This window comes from Anguilla rostrata, chromosome 2 (assembly GCF_018555375.3).
Source record: "Anguilla rostrata isolate EN2019 chromosome 2, ASM1855537v3, whole genome shotgun sequence".
Taxonomy (NCBI): Eukaryota; Metazoa; Chordata; class Actinopteri; order Anguilliformes; family Anguillidae; genus Anguilla; species Anguilla rostrata.
Window position 1 is genome coordinate 66,180,111 of NC_057934.1, and position 21,320 is coordinate 66,201,430.

The 21,320-nt window shown below is 48.0% G+C and overlaps 1 protein-coding gene across 3 annotated transcripts in view; it reads right to left on the reverse strand.

Annotated features, from left to right (window-relative positions):
• The window catches only part of evi5l (ecotropic viral integration site 5 like), a 39,544-nt gene that overhangs the window by 11,886 nt on the left and 6,338 nt on the right, over positions 1-21,320 (reverse strand). For 2 of the 3 annotated variants that reach the window (XM_064324102.1, XM_064324103.1), the window contains exons 2-14: positions 20,786-21,172; positions 19,867-20,056; positions 18,841-19,065; positions 18,652-18,726; positions 17,303-17,428; positions 16,145-16,288; positions 15,561-15,650; positions 14,200-14,297; positions 11,420-11,480; positions 10,601-10,654; positions 9,686-9,718; positions 8,535-8,675; positions 1,421-1,537 (exon numbers count right to left, since the gene is read on the reverse strand). In XM_064324102.1, the coding sequence (XP_064180172.1) occupies positions 1,421-1,537; positions 8,535-8,675; positions 9,686-9,718; positions 10,601-10,654; positions 11,420-11,480; positions 14,200-14,297; positions 15,561-15,650; positions 16,145-16,288; positions 17,303-17,428; positions 18,652-18,726; positions 18,841-19,065; positions 19,867-20,056; positions 20,786-21,018 (1,587 nt within the window). In that variant the 5' untranslated portion in view covers positions 21,019-21,172. The remainder of the gene's footprint in view (positions 1-1,420; positions 1,538-8,534; positions 8,676-9,685; positions 9,719-10,600; positions 10,655-11,419; positions 11,481-14,199; positions 14,298-15,560; positions 15,651-16,144; positions 16,289-17,302; positions 17,429-18,651; positions 18,727-18,840; positions 19,066-19,866; positions 20,057-20,785; positions 21,173-21,320) is intronic. The other variant, XM_064324104.1, reaches the window with a different exon arrangement.

Here is a 21,320-nt window from a genome sequence, read left to right on the forward strand (position 1 = left end):
TCGGCACTGTTTGGTTCCTATAATACACTGTAACCGATGTACGTGGGCTATATTCACAAATTCCCCCATAACACTTAACCGTGGGAATAAATCTTTATGAATAAATGTACACCTTGAGAATAATTTAACAACTGGTCACACAGTGATGCATTTAGCTATTAAGATTGAGTTAGCTCATAAAAGAGAAAAATGTCAGGGGTGCCAGTGACTCATTAGGCCCGAAGAGTAGCCAGAAAGCTGTGAGATTGAAGGGAATTGCCCGTGCAGACCAATAACAACAGATTTGCCAAAGATAAAATGTCTCAGAAATCCATGGAGACAATTTATTTATGAGAAGATTAAAATATATTTGGTGAGGGATTCTGGTTATAAAAGATTTAATTAGAAGTCAATCACAAAACCAACATAAAGTTAGTAAGCCTGTCTGATCCTAGATCATTTGCATACTGTGCTCAGCTGAACATACTGCATTTATATGATTCTTTCTTTATGGGTGATGACAAATATGTGCTAAGTGAATCTTAAGATACCAGGTGACACAATTTATTTCATGTAGGATTAAAACAATCTAAACAATATAAACAGGTTCATCTGCATTCATTCATTATTTATTTGTTTGTTAATACGGCGCTAATTGAAATATGCAAAGATTGGAGATTCTCAAATATTCTCACTTTACTATTCCACGCAACTGATAAATGTGTTCCACACAACTGCTCAAAGGTGTACATTGCTAAGGATTGATGGCAAAAAAGAAACAGCACTATCCATATTTGGAGCGCAATCTTAACGTTTGAATTCATTAATATCGCCCAGCTCTTCCTGCTAAGCAGTACAGTCCACCTTTATCGTTTATCGCATTTTGTGAACACAGAAAGAACCATTATGAATACAACAAGGATTAAGCCCATTTTCAGGAGTTAACCCGAGTTAACCCGAAACAGCCCATGATTTGGAATAAGAGGAAGGTTTCACAGAACTGTGTACCCTGTCAGTGGCCACCAATCATGAAACTTGTGTGAAAATTTACAAGAAGAGTGAAGGACACATCCCTTCAGCATGACACGGCTGTCCACTGTGGTTTTCGCAAACGCGCATGCACACACCCAGAAAAGAACACTTTCATGCAGAACCAAAAAAAAAACCAAAAACACCACCCCACTACCCCCAACACAAACACACACACACCACTCACACACACACACTCACACGCGCACACAAACACACACACACACACTCACACGCGCACACAAACACACACACACACACTCACACGCGCACACAAACACACACCACACAAACACACACACACACAGACACACACACACACACACACGCACACACCCATGCACTCACACGCGCACACATACACACATGCACACACACAGTGCTGCTTGTTGTACTTATAGCACAGCCTCACCCTCTCCAGGTCCAACACTTTGTCCTGCATCTCCTTCAGAGCACCCAGCAGTTCCGCCTCTTGCAGCTTAGACTGCTCCAGCTGCGCCTGCAGGCCATTCACAAACTGTTCTGTGTACTGCAGAGGGAGAGGGAGATGGAGAGAGAGTCGGAGAGAGAGAAAGAGAAAGAGATGGAGAGAGAGAGAAATAGAAAGAGAAAGAGAAAGAGAAAGAAGCACAAGCACATTTACTGACTGTATGCTTTTTACAGACTGCCCTGTGTGCAGACGGAGCAGGTATTGCACAGGGTGCGGTATAACCAGGGTATCACTGAGAGCAGGCCATGCCCAGGACATGTTTGCCACTGCTCCGTATCCATGCTCCACAACACAGAGGTGATTCTGAGGGAGGAACCAGCTCAAATCTGCAATAGCTGCGACCGCACACGCGCATGCATCCATGTGTGCATGCATCCACGCACACACACCCTCACACAAACACGCGGCCTCTTCTTTGGCTCATGACCAACCTTTCCACAAAATCTTGTGCAAATCCGGTTATGCGCCTTTTTGTGATAGGCCACGCCCATCACAACGCCCCCTCTTGGTCAATCAGGCCTGAAAGTTACGGAAGCTCTACCTTCTGGTCATGACCAACCTCCATGCCAAATTTCAGCCTCCCGGGGCGAAAACTGTGGCCGCTACAGGGTGGGACGCTTTTGTGGACCGACCGACCAACCGACCAACCGACTGACTGACAGACAGACAGAGCTATAGAGCTGCGGTCGCAGCTAAAAACCTAGAATATTTAGAAAGGTTCTTCTTTGCCTTCATTTTGTTGCATGTGCAGATTGTAATGATCCTGTGTTGTTCACTTAATATTTTTGAAGGAAATACTGAACAGATGTTTCCCTTGGAGTGCAGAGTGAATGGTTCACTGTCCAACCAAGGCAGGTTTTATTGTGTCGTCATCAAAAATCAGCAAATAGGGATTTGTGTGCCATTTAGCTAAACTCAGCGGCACTTCACAAAGATCAATTAAAACCATGCTTTCCAGAGAGTCATAATCCATCCAGATTTGAACTGTACACGGAGAAACAGCTTTTCCATAAGAAAATGACGTCCGTTTTTGTTTTTACTGGGTTCAGACTGGGCTTGGATGTAGGTTATATAGTGTATCTGTTTCTACACTCATGTGAGCAACTTACTGGGGTTCAGCATGTCACATTAGATAGATTCGAAGCAGTTACGATGATAACAGGAAAGTACACTGAGAAAAGGAGAAGTGCTGTGGAGTGTGTTATGAATCTGTGGTCAGTGGGAGGTTGTGGTTTGTGCCAGGGGGCTGAAGAAATGACAAGTACAGTAGCTTTTTCTCACGGGCAACATCACTCTCTCAGCCCTCTCTCTCTCTCTCGCTCCCTCTCTTCTTCTTGTATTTCTGTTTGGTGGGTTATGGGCGACAAGGTCATCATGGTCACATATTCTGAGAACTGATCATCTCACCCGGTTTGCCTTTCCAAGGAGGGACAGCAGAGAGAGAGCGAGAAAGAGAGAACGAGAGAGAGAGAGGACCCGTCTGAGGGTGTGAGAACTAACATCACAGTCAATCACAGAGATTATATGATTAAGAGGGAGGGTCCAACAACACTGAACCAAATCAGTATATCTGTATAACAGGCAGGTTGAAGCTAACAGCAATATGCTCATGGAGGTAGAGAAAATCCTCGGGTCATTCTTTTGTATATTCAAAATTTGCCTCCTACCCCCCAACAAAATCAGGGGAAATCGTAAAAATCTCTTTCAGTCCTAACTGAACCTAAGCTGAAAGACAAGCAAGCCTTCAACTGAAAATTTTCAAACAGCATTCAACAGTGAATTTAGCTCATTTTCAACACCGCTCTCCAAATTGTGTCTTGCTATGACAACCTTGCAAGTCGACGCAGAGAACAGCATCTGCCAAACTGATCAACGTAATCATGACGGCAAACAAATATTTCTCGATATTTCTTTCACACCTGCCAACACCAAATGCAACAGAGACCTGGTAGTGGGAAGGTGACCTATTTCTTTCTCTGCCTCGCTATCACAATGAAAATTCCTGTGCCTTTGAGGGCAGTGGGAGGCAGAAGGTGTGTGAACTCTGAGTCTGCACGCTACTCACGGCCGTCATCGGTTTCAGTGTGGCAGAGGAGCGGCCGCCGCCCAAACCCACGAGCTGGGAAGGGAAAAGCGATCGCTTCGCCCAGCGATGAGCGCAGTTACCGGCGTGCTGTTCTCTCCCCCATCGTGCAGCAGGTACTATCCCCTCTGCACACGCTGTGATATGGGGGGGGGGGGATAAGGGGGGCTCTATCATGGCTACTCAAATCAGTGACCTTAACTGCATTCCACAGTATCGCCTTCTTAAACATTCCCAACCAGAGGGGGGGGGGGGGGGGTCAGTCACTGTAAACTCTAAATACCAAAAATGGCCTCCTCAGTATGAGAGTGAAAGCGACAAAAATAAATAAATAAATAAATAAATCAGACAGGCAGAGAACGGAAGACAGTGCAAGATGAAAGACGAAGAGAGAGCGATGGAAGTTGGGGGGGGGGGGGGGGACTGTGAAAAACCCCGTGGATGGGTGCTCAGTCACGAAGGAAGCACCGTAGACCCCACCCCACCCCCCACACACACCCGCAAATGTTAATTACGTGAGAAACTCAATAACAAATGTGCACACAAAAGTCATAGCGTCTGGTTCACATGGCTTTCAATAAGAGGAAGCTTGAGCCTTACACTGCACAGTATACTTCACATGACATCCTTATTTACTGAAAAGAGAAATATTCCTCAACCACGACCAATACCAGGGTTTAAATAAATTACGTAGTGAGACAAGATTACTGAACACACTATGTCAGCTTCTACAGGTTCTGCTAGAAACTGATTGAAATTATTAGCTTTATTTAAAGAAAAAAACCCAAGATTGTGAACATCAGCCCATAGTAACGCAAAAACGCAAGCTGTCTATAAAACTACTGAACATCAACCAAAGTATTTGGTTTTCCATATTTGTATGAAAGGGTATTGGCTTTGAAAAATGCCTGAAAAACTGAAGATCAAGTCACTGTCTTTTCCCCATAGTGTTTCTAATATAGTGTTTATAATTATACATTTTTTTGCTACTTAATTAACATATTTTAATAGACAGTAGTACAGGATAATAATGCTCTCCTTCATTTGGTCCTTTAACCTGCCCCAGAGTCACATATATGTGTGTATGTGGGTTTTCTCCCCTATCAACATAAAGAATACATATGAACGTATGAATTAATAATTAAATCTAATCTGAGGAAACAAAATCACAAATATGTTATAATAAATCATAAATAAATTGTTTAATTAATATATACATAACTCAACAAATCCAAATAAATGAATTAATGTAAAATATTTAAAACATTTTTCACAAATTTATTTATTCATTAATTATCATTTATTATTTTATTGATTATTTTATGTCTTCTTGTATTATCTTCTGCCCACATGCAAATGTATAGGCATTGATTGGTGGGAGAACACCATTTACTGCAAGTCCAGCAGGCCAATCAAAAAAAGTGGCATTATTATGCTGGTAAAGTAAGCAAGTTGAAACTAAAGAGACTTAACAAATTGTCCGGTTTAGTGCATTTTCAATGCTTAGATGTAGTCGACAATATTAAAAAAGAATCAAGAGGAAATCATGACCCGATACTTGATATAAATGTGTTAACCTTCGCTCTGACACCCACTCCACCCCTCCTATCATATCTGTGAGATACTGGGTGGACCGGTAGCCAAGATTAGCCGTCACAGTCACACACAGCAATAACAGTAAATCAATGGCGAACGGCTGAACTTAAGAGCAAAAAACCATTTACTGTAACTGTAAAACGTAAAAAACGAAGTAAGTTTAAAAACCAGGATGCCGAAAAAACCGACGCTGTATCATCGTGTCGAGATGGGATTCACATGCCCGCTGATTTGTATCTACAAACATAACTTTAGTTTTTTTTCATGGTGTAGCGCTGATTCAAGCTGAGCCACGATAACTTAAGATACAAAAAACAAGATGAAAGGATGAAAGAGGAAGATGTACAGATAGATGCAAATACGCAGGCCTGAACAACGGTAACACACTCGCTACCACTCACAACGCAGGAAATCTCCCCGGATGGACCTCCTCCCGGCACTGACCTACCACTTTTGCAGGCTGTAGCTGCTTAGCCAGAACAGCGCTAGCCTTTATCTCAGAGGAGAGATCTTTATCTGAGAGTGTACAGTTTCCTGTGAACGCTACCTCAAAACATATATCACATGCCAGTATAAAGATAACAATGCAACATCCAAAAATATGCTTTCTGTACTGATAAATCTTTTTTTTAATCATCTTGTCAAGGAAATGTAGAGTCTATGGACTCCCAGTGGCTGGCTGGGGCTAGCTAGGCAGCCAGAAGTAGCTCTGCCAATGGAACTGCAATGACCACCTCACCCAGCCCATCCAGCTCCTCCAACGTTCATTTTTAGTCTCTATTTTGTGGATCCGTTTCCGCCAGCCTCAGGTCCTGATGGTGGAAAACCCCCAAATAGACTAAATGGCCGACAGTCAAAAATCATTTTTTTGAAATCATTTTCAAGCACTGAGCCGATTATAGCAAATGTTCCCTCGACACTCTGGCACTACAGTAGCTGACACACCTTCTACACAGTCGGAAACGTTGTATGCCAGTATCAAGAAAAAAATTCTCTATCAAGATTAAGGCTTAGATAACAAACTTCAGTACATCCTGGGGAGCTTCTATTATTATGTCCTTTTCTGGCCGACAGAACTACCAACTACCAAACAGCGCGTTTTAAAAATGTCAAAAATATAACTGAAAACATTTTTTACTGTTATTGAAAACAAAGTTGCCTTACCAATGAGTCCCTTTTTATTTTGTATTCATTTTTTTACATTTGATCTTCTGTGCTCCCTATGGAAATATAACTTCTGTGACCATTTCAAACCAGAATTTTCAAAACCTTCAATGCACTGAGTGAGCTGAATGAGTTGCCCTAGCTAACAGTGCCTGTTTCAAAGATGCAGACACAATAAAAAATGTTTTTTTATAGATACTGCTGGAGAAAACTGTGATAGAATAAGTGAACAGAACAAATTGCCGTAAAAATAAACCCCCTGCATTAGTCTTCCGAGCACTGCCCCGTGCATGTCCAAGCTGCCTGGCCCCAGGTCGGCTCAGTAATAAGGCAAACTCCCACAGCTTAGGTGCGCCACGGCCACCTACCACAGTGGCCTGGCCCAGATCACCTGACTGCGCGGTGGGTACCTAGCCTGACTGCGCGGTGGGGACCTAGCCTGACTGCGTGGTGGGTACCTAGCCTGAGTGAGCAGTGGGTACCTAGCCTGACTGCGCAGTGGGTACCTAGCCTCAGTGAGCAGTGGGTACCTAGCCTGACTGCGCGGTGGGTACCTAGCCTGACTGCGCGGTGGGTACCTAGCCTGACTGCGCGGTGGGTACCTAGCCTGACTGCGCGGTGGGTACCTAGTCTGACTGCGCGGTGGGTACCTAGCCTGACTGCGCGGTGGGTACCTAGCCTGAGTGAGCAGTGGGTACCTAGCCTGACTGCGCGGCGGGTACCTACCCTGACTGCGCAGTGGGTACCTAGCCTGACTGGCGGTGGGTACCTAGCCTGACTGCGTGGCGGGACCTAGCCTGACTGCGCGTGGGTACCTAGCCTGACTGCGCGGTGGGTACCTAGCCTGAGTGAGCAGTGGGTACCTAGCCTGACTGCGCGGTGGGTACCTAGCCTGAGTGAGCAGTGGGTACCTAGCCTGACTGGTACCCACTAGCCTGTGGGTACCTAGCCTGAGTGAGCAGTGGGTACCTAGCCTGACTGCGCGGTGGGTACCTAGCCTGAGTGAGCAGTGGGTACCTAGCCTGACTGCGCGGTGGGTACCTAGCCTGACTGCGCGGTGGGTACCTAGCCTGACTGAGCGGTGGGTACCTAGCCTGACTGCGCGGTGGGTACCTAGCCTGAGTGAGCAGTGGGTACCTAGCCTGACTGCGCGGTGGGTACCTAGCCTGACTGCGCGGCGGGTACCTAGCCTGACTGCGCGGCGGGTACCTAGCCTGACTGTGCGGTGGGTACCTAGCCTGACTGCGCGGTGGGTACCTAGCCTGACTGCGCGGTGGGTACCTAGCCTGAGTGAGCAGTGGGTACCTAGCCTGACTGCGCGGCGGGTACCTAGCCTGACTGCGCGGCGGGTACCTAGCCTGACTGCGCAGTGGGTACCTAGCCTGACTGCGCGGTGGGTACCTAGCCTGACTGCGCGGTGGGTACCTAGCCTGACTGCGCGGTGGGTACCTAGTCTGACTGCGCGGTGGGTACCTAGCCTGACTGCGCGGTGGGTACCTAGCCTGAGTGAGCAGTGGGTACCTAGCCTGACTGCGCGGCGGGTACCTAGCCTGACTGCGCAGTGGGTACCTAGCCTGACTGCGCGGTGGGTACCTAGCCTGACTGCGTGGCGGGGACCTAGCCTGACTGCGCGGTGGGTACCTAGCCTGACTGCGCGGTGGGTACCTAGCCTGAGTGAGCAGTGGGTACCTAGCCTGACTGCGCGGTGGGTACCTAGCCTGAGTGAGCAGTGGGTACCTAGCCTGACTGCGCGGTGGGTACCTAGCCTGACTGCGCAGTGGGTACCTAGCCTGAGTGAGCAGTGGGTACCTAGCCTGACTGCGCAGTGGGTACCTAGCCTGAGTGAGCAGTGGGTACCTAGCCTGACTGCGCGGTGGGTACCTAGCCTGACTGTGCGGTGGGTACCTAGCCTGACTGCGCGGTGGGTACCTAGCCTGACTGTGCGGCGGGTACCTAGCCTGACTGTGCGGCGGGTACCTAGCCTGACTGCGCAGTGGGTACCTAGCCTGACTGCGCGGTGGGTACCTAGCCTCAGTGAGCGGTGGGTACCTAGCCTGACTGCGCGGTGGGTACCCTGCCTGACTGCGCGGTGGGTACCTAGCCTGACTGCGCAGTGGGTACCTAGCCTGACTGCGCGGTGGGCACCTAACCTGACTGCGCGGCGGGTACCTAGCCTGACTGCGCGGCGGGTACCTTGTGCTGCTGCAGCTCCTGGATGGTGTCCTGCGCCCGCTCCAGGTTCTCGCTGGCCGTGCTGAACTGCTGACGCACCACCGCCAGCTCCCGCTTGATCACGTAGTTCTGCTCCGCCTCCAGGGCCCGCGTCACCTGACCCTGAGGGACGGGGAGGGAGACGGCAGGTGAGGGGCTCCAGCTGTCCTGTGACGGCCAGAGGCCACACATTCAATGCTAAAGTCGTTTAATGCAACTGCTGTTTTTTTCACTCCATACTGCTCTTCCATTGAAATTCAAATCGTAGCCTCAGGGGCTGCAGTGTAGTATAACGGGTAAGGAACTGGGCTTGTAACCTAAAGGTCGCAGGTTCGATTCCCGGGTAGGACACTGCTGTTGTACCCTTGAACAAGGTACTAAAACAACAAGGTACTCCAGCTGTATAAATGGATGCAGTGTAAATGCTATGTAAAAAGTTGTAAGTTACTCTGGATAAGAGCGTCTTCTAAATGCCTGCAATGCAATGCAATGCAAAAGTCCAGTGACAGCTGAGACAAACAAGAGCACGTTGTGGGATTTCTTGGGCCCAAATGTATGCTGTAAGGTATACTCGCAAACATCGGGTATGCTAACACTTGGCTCAGACACACCACAGGCAGAAGTCGTTAGATGCTGGGAGGGCTCGCGAATGTCTGGCTTGCATTTCCAAGCTGGAGTGAAACGCACCAATAGAAAATAGAAAAGACGGCCAACACAAAACGGACTGACAGAGGATGGAGCCATGCGGCAAGGTTCTCTCCGTAATGCGCCCGAGGGTGCAGTCCCAAAGGGATAGGGACCGCTTCCTATTGCAGATGAGCCCTTAATTTGCGGCAGGGTAGTCTGTGTGAGGACCCCAGCTGTGGACAGTGAGCGAGGCGTGCAGAGGGGCTTGTGGTTAAAACAGACAGGCAGACGGACGGACGGACGGACGGACGGTCAGACGCTCATGCAGGTCCGGATGCGGATTCAATCTCAGGAGCGAGGGGGGGGGGGGGGGGGCGGAGCCAGTGCAGGAGGGGAAGAACGGATGGAGGGAGTGGGAAGAGGTGAAAGGGGTGAGAGGATGGAGGGAGTGAGGAGACGAGGGGTGGCGAAAGATGAGAGCTGGGAGATTTTACAAAGTACAGTACCTGGATCAGTCTGTCTGCCAGAGCAGCGCTCTCCTACAGGATCACCGAAAAAGAAGCAAGGGAAAGACGGACGGAGGGAAGGACAGAAAGAAAAGAGAGGGACGAGGATCAAAACAGATGAACAGAAAAGTGGAAATGGAGATTTGGAAAGGAAAGAAGCGTTGGAGAGGAAAGGAGGAAAGATGATTCCAGAAGCATGAGATGGCAGGAAGAAGGAAGTAGAGAAGAAGGGAAAGAGGAAGAAGGAAGCAGTGTAGCAGGGAGACGGAAGAGAGAAATGGTGTGAAGAAAGGAGTTGAAAGAGCGTGAACACAGTGCAAAGGCAAGGGGCAGAGGAGAGAAAAGAAACGGGGAGAGAAAGTAGAAGAAAGTAAAGATTCACAACCACGCATTTTGGAAATAAGGGTCAAAGTTCAGCAGCTGAAATATAGATTGGCTATAGAAGAGCTACACAGTACACCCTTTTTTTCTATCTCTCTTTTACAGACACACACACACAGACACACACACAATACATATTTACACACGGACAAAATTCAGAGACAGGCACTTTCATAACCACATCTCCCAAACAATACATATTCATCATATTCACAGGAAGGAGATTCACATTGACAAAGACAAATAACAAAAACTCATACACAGACAAACTCCTGTTGCTACGAAACTACTAACCTAAAGGTATAAAGAGATGCGCATGCACAGATGACACACAACAGTATACTTAGGAACATCGGAAACGAACAGAAATGGCCCTTTTTTTATTTTAGACGTGTACGTGCGCACGCACTCGTGACTGTGCGGACGCATCGTGCATCTAAGCCATGGAGGCGGGAGCTGGTTTACTGCCCCCTGCAGGTGACTGAGTCAGCGTCTCGCTGAGGTTAATGTGCATGGTGTGTGTCTGCATCCCACCTTCTCCAGAGTCTCTATCCTCTGCTTCAGCAGTCTGTTCTCAGTCCGCAGCCTCTGTGACGAGGGAGAGTGACAGAGAGAGAGGGAGAGAGAGAGAGAGAGGGAGAGAGATAAAGGGAGAGCGAGAGAGAGAGAGAGGGAGAGAATGAGAAACAGACAGAGAGAGAGGGAGATAGATAGACATAGAGAGACAGAGAGACGGAGAGAGAGAGATAGAGGGAGAGAGAGAGAAAGAATGAGAGACAGAGGGACAGAAAGAGAGACAGAGAGAGGGACAGCAGATTGAAGGTTACTGTGGGCCTCATGGGTTTCCCTTAGAGACCCTCACTATGGATGAGCAGGTAGCCCGCAGAGCACCTTCCATCCCACTCTCCTAATCACTGCTCTCATGCTGCCATGTGACGGAAAGCTGGCAGCGGGTACCGTGTCACAGACTGCACTGGGCCAAACATAATACCTCATAATTACAGCTAAATGCTCTACATGACAGAAAGGCTACCCCTGAAGCTCCAAAGCACCCACCAGAGGTTCCCAACCCTGTTCCTGGAGATCTACTGTCCTGCTTTTCAGTTTTCATTTCAAATCCTAATTTAGGCACACGTGATGCGACGTAATAATAATTAGCAGCTCGATGAGACCTCTGGCTGTCGAATGAGGCGTGTTTTGTTCGGGTTGGAGCTAAAACCTGCAGGACGCTGGATCTCCAGGAACAGGGTTGGGAACCAGTGCTGTACACACCCCCCCCCCCCCCCGCCACCCCCCCTCCCTATTCTGCTGCGGGGAGGAAGAGTACACAGTCAGCGTCAGCCCTCTTCGCACCTTGATCTCGATCTGCTCCTCCATCTCCTTGTTCTTGATTGTGGTGTACTCCTTCTCCAGCCTGGGGAGAGAGGGAGCCATTTTTATTCAGCACTGCTCAGAAAGACGAAATCCTGCCATGTGTTTCCTCCACCCCTAGACTTCAGTCAGCTTGATTTCAGTGATTAGTTCTACCTCCCGGCTGAAGAATTGTGACAATCAGCAAATCCAGGTGAATGGACCAAAATAATTGCACTGATCATAATACATCCACAGATGCGTCACCCAAACATTTTTTATTTTTATGAATGTAAAATAAGCATTTTTAAAAATAAGTAAATATAAACAAAATATTTTTGTAACATTTTAAGTATCTTCCATTCTTTTTCCATTCACCCCCCTGGGTGTTCATCTAGTTTTGGGAAGCCTGCTCTTAACTAAATTAAGTTTGACTGATCGTGATTAGTTCAGTTAGTCCTTTGGAAAATAAATAGATTTTAAAAACTAACTGAAAGGGTGCTTGTGATGAGTGACAGATACAACTGTAATTATGTCAAAAAATGTATTTTCATTTGTTAAATGAGAGGCGCTGATTCATTGTTATTCAGCTTGAATTGAATAAGATGAATCATTTGTTCAGTTAACGGCTCTGTGCTGAGAAAATGACGTAACTGATTAGGCTTCACGGAGACAGCTGTCGCGTATGTGCTAAAGCAGGCATGTCAAACTCAGTTTGGCTCTGGGGCCGGATCCAGACTTTCTGTTCTCGGGTGGGCCGGATCAGTAAAAGAATGTCAACTCCAAATATTTAGCTTTGTTTTTCAGTACTATGCTTTATCATTCAGCCTACATTTGTAGCCTACCCTACATATTATAATCACGGATGACAAGGGATCTTTTCTAAGCACAACACATTTATTCACCAACAATGGAAAAAAAAATGATTTCATGTTAGGCGGTGAATGTGTTAACAACTGGTTTATTTTAACAGTTAAGTGAATGCAGTTTTACACCTGAACCAACTCACCACACTAAACAAACTCAAGTGGGAGCTATGAAAAAAATATTTTCGCCTTAATTGTCATACTGCTTTGAAATAAATAAAAAAAGAAATACAAAATAAAAGTTATAGCCGTGCATGGGCAATAAGATTAGACTACATCAGATCAAACTACTAGGCTGGGCCTACTGAAGCTGAGAATATACTGCACAATATTAATTGTCTTTAATATGAAACCAGATTAATCTTATTTTTAATGATCTGTATTCATGAGTGCAAACAAATTTCGTGTCATCACACTTTTTTTCTCTTACTGCACTCCTGCAGTCTACTTGCTGCTGCTGGCTCCTGAAACTTGGGATCTTTTTGCCTTCACAAGTGTATCGATATTAGGTGTCAAATCCTGAGTAGCAGCACATTTAACAATGTCATTCAAGTGTTTATTTGTTAACCTTGAGCGCTGCTTTGTTTTATTATTGTTCATTACGGAGAACACCTGTTCACAAAGATAAGTAGTCCCAAACATGGATAGAACCTTTGCAGCCATGGCTGTTATTTTGGGGTAACCTGGCACGAGATATTGATAAAACGTATCCAATCCCACGGACCCAAATTTATCCTTCATAGCGGAATCGCACTGCAAGTCAATAAGCTCGAGTTGAATGTCAGCTGGCATATCAGAAGGCTTCACTGTAAATGGCGAGCGAAAAAAGCCAAATTTGTTCTCAAGTTCACTGAATACCTGAAACCTCTGCTCAAACTCTCGCAGCAAATCTGTTATGTTGTCTTTATATTTTTCCAAATCATTATCGGGACGGTCTGGTGCCTCCGGACGCACAGCTGTGAGACAAGAGAAATGCGCGGTGTCACCGTTGGATAGCTGCGTCTCCCACAGTGACAGTTTCATCTTGAACGCACTTATGCTGTCGTAATATTGAGTGACAACTCTGTTACGGCCCTGCAATGTAGTGTTAAGTGTATTCAAGTGTTGTGTAATATCAACCATAAACGCAAGATCCTGCACCCATTCCTTGCATTTAAGTTCCTTTACTGGGCGTCCCTTCTTCTCCATGAACTGTCTAATTTCCCCTCGTAGCTCAAAGAAGCACTCCGTGTCCACTTTTCTTTTTTTTGACAGTGCCATTTTGGGAAGGGTGTGTTGACCGATAACTTGTTTAGTAGTGGTGAATTGTGAAGCAAGATTGCCGGTTTATTTTTAGTACTAACTCGTGTCAATGCCGCATGCTGGACGTGAGCTCTTTTACACATTTACTGCCCTCCCGCGGCCGGAGGGAGCATTTGGTTTGTATTTATTTTAAAAAATCATAACTTTTGATAGAAATAAGCTAGAGACTCGCTTCTTTTTTTGACATACTCAGAAATTTATGCCGGGCCGGATTAAATCATCCAACGGGCCGGGTCCGGCCCGCGGGCCGTATGTTTGACATGCCTGTGCTAAAGGGACCAAAAATAGGTTCAAATAAAACCCTTTACAATCTATTTATGAACACAAATGCACCTGCAATAATCTATAGCATTTAGCAGATCAACTGTCACGAGAGCTTGTATACTTATCAGCATTCAATTCAAATTTCACTACAGTCATTTATTAAAATTAGCTTGAATTAAAACCAGCCTACATACTCTGCTCCAAAAACTAGTACTAGAGACAGCACACTACAGGTGGATTGTGGAGCGGAAGTGATTCAGAACCAGTTTTTTTCTAAGCTCTGCTTGAGTTCTCAATTTGCTTTTGTCATTAGGCCGTTTTCTTGTTTTTTTTTTAACTTTGTGAGCGTACTTCTTCATCCTCTTTGGGTTGTATTTGACCTGGTACGCCCTCAGGATGAGCTTGTCTGGGCAGCTGTCAAACTGGTGCGGGATGACCTTCTGGAAGTGCTGTGAGGGGGACAGACGGACGGACGGACAGACAGACAGACACGGGGGGGACAGAATCACAGCCTGAGCAACAGAACTTAAACCCACAGCCATTGCTGAGCATGTGGAATGAAAAAAACAGGGCAGGAAAGAGACATTGTCCTCTTTTATGGAGTGAAGTGAACACCTTTTAAAGAGAATAACATAAGAATAATATAACAGGGCAAAGAAAATGACTGGGAACAATAAAATATTTGGCACTGTAGCGCCCTCTACTGTTCAACTGTGGCTGCTTAAAAAAAAGCAAGCGTACCCCAGATGACCCTACAGCCCGAGCAACTCTTTTTTTCCTCCCAATCAACCATCAGCATTCAAACCATCATTACTAGATTAATGTCTTTTTTTTTAATCAGGGGGGAATTTATCGCATGCCCTCTCCCAAAATAATAATACTAATCTTGTTAGCGAGCACAATATAAATCTAATATCCAACACAGCTGCCAGCTCATATCAGCTGGCAGATAAGATATCTGGCTTTAAAAAAAAAATCAGCTCAGAGAAATCTGAATGCAGTCAAAAAAATCCGTAAAAATGATTGAGAGGGTAATAAGGAAACATAGGGGGTGCAGTTAGCTCAGCACTGAAGCATTCTCCAAAATTTTCATCCCTTTGAACTTATTACTATTAAGTAAGCATATCACATATATTGTATATATCCATCCATGCTCACAGTAAAACATGGCTTCCACCTGCCTCTGTAATAAGATATGATTATGAGGCACTGTATTTTTTATATCAGATGACATCAGATGTTTGATCAACCCTGAATGGTTGCTTTGAAAACAAAAAAAATACTAAATTAACAAAACTTAAGAAATACAGGGGAAGTTCACTGAGGTTGTTCCGGTCCTAAATCAAGGCTGTAATATCCACATGCTTATTCTACGGTGCTTCTGCTAGTTATTAATGTGCTGGGACAGTTATCGTTTGTCATCGTTTGCTTGCTATAGGTCCCTACCATGCCGTGCACTGCTGGCAGGACAGAGAGTTACAGTAAAGCTACACAGAGGCATGCAGCCAATCTCTAGCACCAGACACACACAGAGAGATTGAACATCATTGGGTTTCTGCTTAAATGTACTCCGATGAATTGTCCCGGATGGGGCTCCAGGTCATTTTGGGAGCTGCGACCAGCTGCAGTGACTCGCACTCGGGCAGGGGGGCCAGGGTCCTGGTGATCGGCGCACGCGATAGGCACTCGGGAATGGGGGGCGGAGGGAGTACCTGGGACATGCCCTCCATGTCCAGCTGGATGAGGTCGGTCTGGTTGTACTGCAGGATGGCCATGCCCACTCGGAATATGATCTCCAGGCCCTGCGAGATGCACGCACGCGTTAGCTTCAGCACACAGCTCACCCCCGCCACTCATCGCCCTGCCGCTACCAGCACAGCGGATCAATAACACCCCGCCTCTCATCCTCAGCTCATGCCTTTTGATGCCCTGTAATGTAAAATGGCTGCTGTGCAGACACACACATGCACACAGAAACACAGACAGACAGACACACACACATACACAAGCAGACCAACACACACACAAGCACACACAAGCACACACACACACACACACACACACACACACACACACACGCATGCACGCGCACACAGACAAACACACACACATGCATACACACACACACTCACATGCACACAAACACACACAAGCACACACACCACAAATACACACACACGTACGTGCACACACACACACACACACACACACACACACACACACAAATACACACACACATTCCTGACACCGGCATCACGCAGACACAGACAGCGCAGACGGCTGGGCGTTCTCTGACCTCGTACATGAAGATGTCGAAGATTCGCGTGGCCACGGGCAGCGGCAGGAAGGTGAGGAAGAGCGTGAGAAACCAGGAGGAGGCGTACATGGAGGTGTGGAAACTCTGCGAGCGGAAATGCACGTTCAGCTCCGGCAGCTGCTCCTGGAGGAGGAGCGAGAGGGAGGAGAGGAGAGGAGAGGAGAGGAGAGGAGGGAGGAGTCAACGTGACGTTCAGAAATGGAGTACAGAATCCCCCGTCCTCTGTGCCACTGAACTGCCTTCTTTTTCAGTTCACATGTACTGAAGAACAGAGGAAATAATTGCTATGTGACAGGAGACCGGTTTCCTCTTGTTGATAAAACAAAGACAGAGCAGTACATTGGACACAGACAACGGGAGGTCTTGTTAAAACTGGAGAGAGAACACAGTAATTTATTAAGAGGGCACTGCACTGACATTGGTAATGAATGTGTACGTTGAGTGAGAACATATTATTACACAGAAAAACAAAGACTGAAAATGGGCCACCCTGTACTTAACAGCATTATTGCAAATTGCCTGCACAATGTTACTGATGGAGGCAAGAGCCGTGGGAAAGCATCCCCTGGGTAAGCTGATGGTGTCAGTTGATGGTCAGATTGTTTTTTCTTTTGCACTTGCCATTTCGCAAACTGGCCGACTGACTGGTGACTCAGCTATATGCTGCACTAGCCGCAACTTCAGCTGTACAAACAGTTTGGCCGGATTTTAAATTTACATTAAAGCACCGCAAGTTAACTGAACTTTGCATTCTTAATTTTCAGTGTTGTGTGACATCAAATAGAAATCAGCAGTATGCTCTTTACGTGACATGTTAAAAAAGCTGTGAGTGCCTATTTCGAAAACTTAACAGGATGTAAAAGAGGATTGAGCAAGCAACTGAACCTAACTGTGGGTGGCAAACCGAACGGTCAGTTTAAAAAAATTTAAACAAAAAATTTTTTTCAAGAACCGTCACTCATTCAGACCAAGGATACTGAGGCACACAGAAATGACAGTCTCCTGCACGCCCTGGGCGTGTCCAAATCTGTCCTTTAGTGGCATTTGATTGGCTGGTTTGGCAGACTATCTGGTTCCTGAATGGCTGAAGCCTGTCACTGGCTCATTGGTCAGCGCGGTGTGGCGTGGGGCCCTTACCTGCAGCAGGTACTCAAACTGGTAGATGCAGAGGCCCAGCTCTGCCATGCTGGGCTTGAACAGCTCCCTCAGACGGTACTCCTGCATCAGACGCACAAACACGCAGAAGGCCTCCTCCTCCGGCATCTGGGCATCCGGGCATGCGGAGCGAGAGGGTTAATTACAATGCAGAAGCGCGGGACGTGCTCGTCTCTGAGCCAATCACAGTGATGGAAATCAGCCAAAATGTCTTTGCTCAGTCATATTTATACATCTCCCTCAATTGATTACTCTATAAAGCACTGTGATGTACACAGGGAAGCAGAGATGAGCATTGTGATACGGGCAAGGGGCTGACATCACCCTCTGGAGTTAGAGAGCGCAGTTGTTCCCGGAGCCGAAAGCCACGGTCATTAGTTTGATGAGATGACTAAACCTCTCGTGTCGTGTGCAAGAACCACCGCATGTGAAATGTATATTTCTGTTAGCGGATCTAATTAATGACATCCACTCAGCGTGCCGTTTAGCTATTAGGTAAGTGGCTATTGTGGATGGGCTGAGTGACCTGGCATGCTCTCATCTTTGAGTGTTCTTCAGTTACAGCTTGCAGCTGTTGTTGCCGTAGATGTTGTTATTTTAATAACATGGGTGGTATTAGCAGAAATCAAGTTTAATAAGACAGCTAGCATTAGCAACACTCGTTTAAAAACAAATGCTAGCTGTGTTATTAAACATTCATGTTTAACAGCACGGCTGGTATTAGCAGAAATCAAGTTTAATAAAACAGCTAGCGTTGGCAATACTCGTTTAATACCAGAGCTATCATCAGCAACATTCATGTTTAATAACACAGCTAGCATTAGCAACATTCTTGTTTAATAACACAGCTACCATTAGCAACATTCGTTTAATAACACGGCTAGCATTAGCAACATTCGTGTTCACCCAAGTATTCTCTCCCGAGGTTCAAACAGTTTAGATTTAACGGTCGGAATGAATTTATCGGTGTGTTTGCGTGCGCAGGGGAGAGCTGCTATAAAACGCATACAGTGCCTCATACTGCAGGCTACAGGACATGACAAGCACAACGCAGGCAGTGAAGGTAACATGGGTGCAATACACAGGACCTGGGACAGAGTACTGGACTAAGGGGACTACCCTATCAGGGCAGCCCTCTAACAGGTGGGTTTGCACCTTTAAATCACAACTGGGATGACTGGCTGAACTGGCCAAGCCAGAAAAGAAAGGTGAGGACCAGTATGCCCTCCGCCTGGCCCGGGGGCATTGTGTAGCAGGCAGAGAGAGAGCAGAGAGGTGAGTGCTCGGTCAGCCTATCAGAGCGTAGAGCTGTGAACAGGAAACAGACTCACCTGCATGAGCAGCAGGCCAACGATGAAGGCGCTGCCCTGACAGTACCCCACCTCCCGGTCCACCAGGGAGTACGCCTGACAAAAGACCGAAAAGCACAGACGCATGTTTACCATTCACAAAGCCGTCCCAGGGATATAAAAAAAACAGCACTGCCCCCCTCCCCTGCCCCGCTCCACTCTCTCTCCCACCTTCATGACGTTGAAGAGCACCTCCTGGCCCAGGCTGTCCTGGCCCTTGAAGAAGTCGTGCTCGGGGTAGGTGCGGGCGATGTCGCGGCGAATCAGCTTCTCGCAGGGCGAGGACATCTTCAGCAGCTCCGAGTACTGGTTCTTCACCGGCATGTCCGTGGCCTTCCCCAGCAGCTGCCACACTATGGCCCGGAAGTGATGGGGGATCCCCTTCCTGATCAGCTCCTGCCACGTCAGAGAGAGAGAGGGCGAGGCGGGTGTCGGGGTGAAGAGGGAGAATGTGGAGGAGTGAGTGTGAGGCCAAAGTGATTTCTACAGAGATTGCTGTCACGGCGATGCAGATTTACTAAATATTCCATAAATGTTTTCACTTCTTTTTTGTAATTTTCCCTTCTCCCATTTTCTGTCTCTCCCAGTCTCCCTCCCCCCATAATTCCACACCTAGCCCCTGTCCCTCTTTTCCTCTTTTCCTCAACCACAACCACAACCACAGCCTCCCTGATCTTCAGTTAAATTTATCTGCCCATTTAATCTTTACCATAAACTGATCTATGCATCTCTTCCTCCACCTCCAACTCTGGTCTCATTTTCATTTTCACTTTCATTGTCTCTCTCTCACACACTTTCTCACACACACTCTCACTCTCTCACACACACACTCTCACTCTCTCTCACTCTCATTCTCTCTCGCTCACACACTTTCTCACACACACTCTCACTCTCTCTCACACTCTCACTCATCTCTCCTCACTCTCACTCTACACTACCTCTCTCTCTCACACACACTCTCACTCTCTCTCTCTCTCACACACTCTCACTCTCTCTCACTCTCATTCTCTCTCGCTCACACACTTTCTCACACACTCTCACTCTCTCTCACACACTCTCACTCTCATTCTATCTCACACACTCTCACACACTCTCACTCTCACACTCTCATTCTATCTCACACACTTTCTCACACACACTCTCACTCTCTCTCTCACACACACACTCTCTCCCTCTCCCCCTCTCCCTCGCTCACACCTTGAGCAGCTTGTCCTTCTTGCGCCTCCACTCCTCCCACTCATTGACGATGCGGCCCCACAGGATCCAGGTGTCCTCCTCCAGGTGGCTGAGGTTGGAGGAGGCGGAGGAGCTGGACACCAGCGAGGAGCCCGAGTTTCGCCGGGAGCCGCTCATGGAGCGCATGGACTTGGAGTCGGCCTCCAGCAGCCTGGGAGGAGGAAAACAGCGCCGCTGCCTGACTTTGAGCTAGCCTCAGCGCCGCAACGGGCGACAGCTCCTGCGCCAGGCCGTAATACAGAGGTCGCGACCTTTGAAACAACGTCTTATTTTGCGCCTGCGCGGCTCTTCCAGCTGAAGATTTAGGCACACGTTACTCAATTCTTTGAGTTCTGCTATCGCTAACAGCTGGTCGACCTGTTGCGAAAGGCACAGGCAACGTGCTAACCGCGGTTAAGGTGCGGCTTTGTTTGTAGAGATACCGTATCGCAGCAGGAACAGGACAAGAGCTGCACAGGCAGTATCAAAGCGCCTCTCACTGACTGTATCTATCCAGCTGGACCACAAGGTTGCAGCTGCTGGGATATCTGCACGGGGCCTCTGAAAAGATGGAAAAGATGTTGGAAAGACCCGGTAGAACCTCAGTGTGTCTGCAGTTCCAGCACGGTCAAACACATATGTACACACGTGCACTTTCTGCACCTGAGGTAAGGGTCCTGTTGCCTGCATTAATGGCACTGCTGTGGGTACCTGAGGTGCTGTAGCCTACAGTACGGGGTCTAATACCTCTAGTGACGCTACTGTCACCTCAGGTGTGACTACCTGCAGAGAAGGCGCTGCCGTCTCAAATAAAAGCACAGCGCAATGGCGTGCGGTAGAGGAGCTGTTACCTGTGGAAATGCCCCCCCCCCCCGTTAGCTGTAATGACGGCGCGGCTCACCTGTTCTGCTCCTCCAGCTTGGCCAGCAGCTCCAGCTCGTCGGGGCTGAGGTTCTCAGAGTCGGCTGGGGAGGCGGCCGGGGCCGAGAGGGCGGCGTCGTGGCAGGAGGAGTCCGGGCTGAGGACGGGGCTGCCCACGGACGGGGGGTCCGCCTCCAGGCCGGTGGGCGAGGCGGGGCACTCCAGGCGCTCCCCGGCGCCCTCCCTCTCCGGGCTGCTGCTGGGGCTGGACATGCCGGCGGCGGCGCGCTGCTCTGGGACGGGAAGGCGGCGGCGGCGGCGGCGGCGGCGGCGGCGGCGGCGGCGGCGACGCGCTCTCTGGCCTCTGTCTCCCTCTCCCTCCGGGTCCGCGCTGCGCTGGTGCTGCGGTGTTCAGGGCTGCTCACACCTGCGCACGGCGCACGGCACAGTCAGGCTACCGCGGCTAGCGGCTAGCGCAGCTGCGTGGTCCTGGGACGCGCTCGGTGTGCGTGCGTGCGTGCGTGCGTGAGACAGAACTGCGTGAGGGAAATTTTGTGCTGCGGTGTGATGGCAGT